The sequence below is a fragment of the Colobus angolensis genome, unplaced genomic scaffold, assembly GCF_000951035.1.
Source record: "Colobus angolensis palliatus isolate OR3802 unplaced genomic scaffold, Cang.pa_1.0 Scaffold272, whole genome shotgun sequence".
Classification (NCBI taxonomy): Eukaryota; Metazoa; Chordata; class Mammalia; order Primates; family Cercopithecidae; genus Colobus; species Colobus angolensis.
Genome location: NW_012115955.1, coordinates 50,511 through 54,966, shown reverse-complemented (window position 1 = coordinate 54,966; position 4,456 = coordinate 50,511). Strand labels below are relative to the sequence as shown.

Sequence of the window (4,456 nt, the reverse complement as noted above, 5' to 3'; positions counted from 1 at the left end):
TAGAAGGCATCATACTGTCAATATTTATCATAAATATGCTCGTAACTGTAAACATGCATTTCACTCTAGGATTCCTCATACCCACTATCCTCTTGGTATTTGCTGCCTGCAGAGCCGCAGTAGGCCTTGCTTTGCTAGTCTCCATCTCCAACGCATCTGGCCTAGACTGTGTACAAAATCTAAATTGACTCCAATGCCAAAAATTATCATTCCAACAATTATAGTCTTACAATATGACTCTCCAAAAACTCTATAATCTGAATATAGCTACTCATAGCCTATTCATCAGCCTCATTACCCTACTATTTTTACCAACCTAACAATAATTCATCTAACTTCTCATTAACTTTTTCTTCTGACCCATTAACATCACCTCTTCCAATCCAAACAGCCTGACTACTACCTCTTATAATCCCAGCTGGCCAACATCACCTCTCTAATGAATCACCCCTGTGGAAAAACACTCTATATTTCCAAATTAATTTTCCTACAAACTTTTAAAATTACAGCATTTACAGCTACAGAACTAGTTATATTTTACATTCTTTAAGAAGCTACAGTCATCCCTACCCTAATCATTATTACTCGCTGAGGTTACCAACCAGAATGCCTAATGCAAGCTCATATTTATTTTACACACTAGGAGGATCCCCTCCCTTACTTATTACACTCATCCATACCTGAAATAGCTCAGGTTCACTAAATATCCTAATAATAATGTTTACTAATCAAGAACTATTGACTTCTATAGTAAAAATACCTCTACATGGACTTCACCTATGACTCCCTAAAGCCCACATAGAAGTCCCTACTGCCAGCTCAACAGTACTTGCAGCAGTACTACTAAAACTAGGCGGCTACGGTATCATACAACTTACCCTCATCCTCAGCCCCCTAACAGAATATATATCCTACCCCTTCCTCCTACTATCCTTATGAGGAATAGTTATAACAAGCTCTATTTGTCTAAGATAAACTGACTTAACATCACTTATCGCTTATTCCTCTGTAAGCCACATAGCACTTGTTATTATAGCTATCCTTATTCAAACCCCCTGAAGCTTTTCAGGCGCAGTCACTTTACATCAACTTCGGCAGTATCAAAATTGTCTGTTGCAATGCAAAAGTCACAGTGAATACACTGCTAGAAATACCATGTCTAGTTGTGGCTAGAATAAAAACAGAATCACTTGTGAGTTTTATGCACTTACCACGCTCGCCTCTTTCCTTATCACTAGAGCCAGAGGCTCTTTTCCATGTAGTTTTGTAGGTGACTTGACAATTTATGAAAATTTAACTTCTATGCTCGGAATTTTTTTTTTCTTTACCATACACAACACATCAAAATTCCATTTGAGGTGGGTATGAGTAGGATTCTTTTCTAATCTGACTCTCCTTTAGGAATTCCACAGGGGAAACTTTATCCTACACTTTAGAAACAGTTGTGCTATTCTGCAGCAACTCACACAACCCTTACATGAACATTCAAACTCCAGCAGTTGCCCATGCTTCCTTCTAACCATCTATCTGCAAGACTGCTGTTTACTCCCAGCAAAGTATCCAAGACCATAATATGGTCTTCATTTGGGTACTGACTTTATTTCTAGATTTCCCCATATTTTGCCTACCCTGATATTTCATTCCCCTTGATTTCCTTACATTACAGAAAATGCTTTAACACACATAGTCGAGCCACCACAAATCCTTTCTGGAAGGACACAGCAACTATAATCACATACCCAATAATTAAAACAGATTTAATTTCTTACCTTGACTGTAAGATCAGATCGTTCCTGTAATTTGTAAGTCTTAGAGAAAAGAAGTCTGATTATCCAGAGTATCAGAATCCCTTCCAAACTAAGATGGTAAGCAGGAGCCTAAGAGTGAGTCAAAAACAAATAAGAAATGAAACATACACTTCTAACACCTGCACATAAAATGTACCACACCTGCATATACTGCCTCCTATGACTTTTAGCCTCTTCTTAACAATTTACTTTCGAAGTTCCCTTAATTTCTATTCATTCCTTTCCCCATTTCTAATAGCAGGCAATCTTTCCTTCACATGAAAAACCCCTAATATTTTTAGCTTTTAAAACTTCTTTGGGAATAAAAATTAAAAAAATAAAATCTAGACCGGGCGTGGTGGCTCATACCTGTAATCCCACACTTTGGGAGGCCGAGGTGGGCAGATTACCTGAGGTAGGAAGTTCGAGACCAGCCTGACCAACATGGAGAAACCCTGTCTCTACTAAAAATACAAAATTAGCTGGGTGTGGTGGTGCACGCCTGTAATCCCAGCTACTTGGGAGGCTGAGGCAGGAGAATCGCTTGAACCCAGGAGGTGGAGGTTGTGGTGAGCCGAGATCATACCCTTGCACTCCAGACTGGGCAACAGGAGCAAAACTCCATCTCAAATAAATAAATAAATAAAATCTAACAGAATCCCAATATTTAAAACAACATCAATTATCAGATTATTTAATTTCAGTGGTTATTTCTTTTTTGGGTACACTATACAAGATACTCATATTCTACATTCAACGTGCATAGGAATTGGGAGTAAGAAGTTTATGATGAATTTTAAAATTTGCTCATCCCCCTAAATACAATTCATTTATGAATAAGTCTAAATATCCTTTTAGTTTTCTCAATGGTTGGATTCTAGCAAGCAAACATCTGCCCAAGCCACTAGTTAAGAGTTCACTCCAAAAAGAAATCGCCCTAAGAAAAGTTGAGAAACTATTTGTCTAGTGAATAAAAATCAAAAACACCACTTCTTTTCCTTCCTAGGAAATGTTACATAAAGGAGTTCTCCCAAGTCTCACTGCCGGACAGTTTCGGGGAATGAAAAGTTACACTACTATCAGTCTTCAAAAAGGAAGCAAACAACATTTAATAGAAAATAATCCACTTCTTTAAAAAATCATTTATAAAAAAGATCATTCAATTTTAGTGACTCATTTTAGGTCGCTATAATTAACCTAATATTGGGCATCACTTAATATATGAGCGTAAGACAGAGCCATATCTGCTGTCTCTGCTATGTTTCAAGATAACATTCCCAGTATGTCCTGCAATGGAAGACACCATCATTACCCCTACCAGTAGATAGTGATATGAAGTTTGGTGATACTAAATCATTAAAAGTAATGTGAAATTCACTTGAAATGAATGTAAGCTCTATAAGCACAGGGACTTTTGCCTATTTGTTCACCGCACTATCCCTAGCATCTAGATTTGTGTGGTCCAATGTGGACAGTCACTAAGTTACATGGGGCTATTTAAGTTAAATTAAAAATTCAGTTGCAGCTGGGTGTGGTGGCTCATGCCTGTAATCCCAGCACTTTGAGAGGCCAAAGCAGGAGGATTACTTCAGGCCACGAGTTCGAGGCCAGCCTGGGCAACATAGCAAGTCTCCCGTCTCTATTTAAAAAAAAAAAAAAAGATTACTTGGGTGTGGTGGTATCTGGTCCCAGCTACTCGGGAGTCTGAGGCAGGAGAATCGCTTGAACCTGGGAGGCGGAGGTTGTAGTGAGCCGAGATAGCGCCATTGCACTCCAGCTTGAGCAACAACAGCGAAACTCCGTCTCAATAAATAAATATCTACTAAACTAGTTGTATCTTTATAAGATAGAAAACTGATGTGCGCAGAAGAATGACAAATTATTTCTTATTCACAGATCCTAAATCACTTGGTTTCTTTTCGACAAAAACAAACTCCAATTTATTACAATTTTATTCCCCAACGAACTGTTCCATAGTTCCAAAGAACTGACTTCCTTAGGACCTTCCCAAACCAAGGTTTTCCACTCATTTTCACCACTTCGTTTTATTGTCCGTCTAAACTCTGGTTTTTGCAAACCTGTCTTATGCGTCCCCTTACACGTGTTCCTTTCCTGAGCCTCCAGGGGACCCGGAGCGTAAGAACTCAAACCGAGACCCTCCGTCCCAGCCCCCGCCCGTTCCTCCCTACACTCAACCGCTGGGAATGGAAGCTCCCGGCAGTCCTTCCAGCAAGAGACGCCGAGACTGGGCGTGACCAAGCCAGTCCCGCCGAGGTCCTAGGCCACAAATCCAAACGCGCCGTCCCACTCTCCCCAGGCCCGGGTGTGTCGCGGACCGCTCACGGCGCGGAGCCCACCTCGTAGAGTGCCTGAACCATCTCCACCAGGACCCACTGCTCCATGGCCGTCGCCATCGTTAACCGCTTCCTTCCGGAAGGCGGGTTACAAACACGTCCTAAAAGTGCGCGTCGCTGCTCAGTGACGTCTTCGCCTCCGCGGAGGGCGGGGCCGTGGAGCGCTGGGCACCGCCTTCTCGCACTTGCGCACTGGTTGAGGGGAGGCTGGGCGGGGTCGGGTGGGATGGCGCAAAGTTATTCCAGGAGTTGTTTACCTTGTGTCCATTACCCACTCTGCTGGATTCGGGATGGAGAAAGTAGTAATGAACGGGC

At 41.5% G+C, this 4,456-nt stretch overlaps 1 protein-coding gene across 1 annotated transcript in view; it reads right to left on the bottom strand.

Moving 5' to 3' along the window:
• The window catches only part of LOC105516000 (serine palmitoyltransferase 1-like), a 7,567-nt gene extending 3,269 nt beyond the window's left edge, over positions 1–4,298 (bottom strand). Inside the window, exons 1-2 of the mRNA XM_011948003.1 lie at positions 4,145–4,298; positions 1,770–1,877 (exon numbers count right to left, since the gene is read on the bottom strand). Of these exons, the coding sequence (XP_011803393.1) occupies positions 1,770–1,877; positions 4,145–4,201 (165 nt within the window). The 5' untranslated portion in view covers positions 4,202–4,298. The remainder of the gene's footprint in view (positions 1–1,769; positions 1,878–4,144) is intronic.
• Between the last annotated feature and the right edge of the window lie 158 nt (positions 4,299–4,456).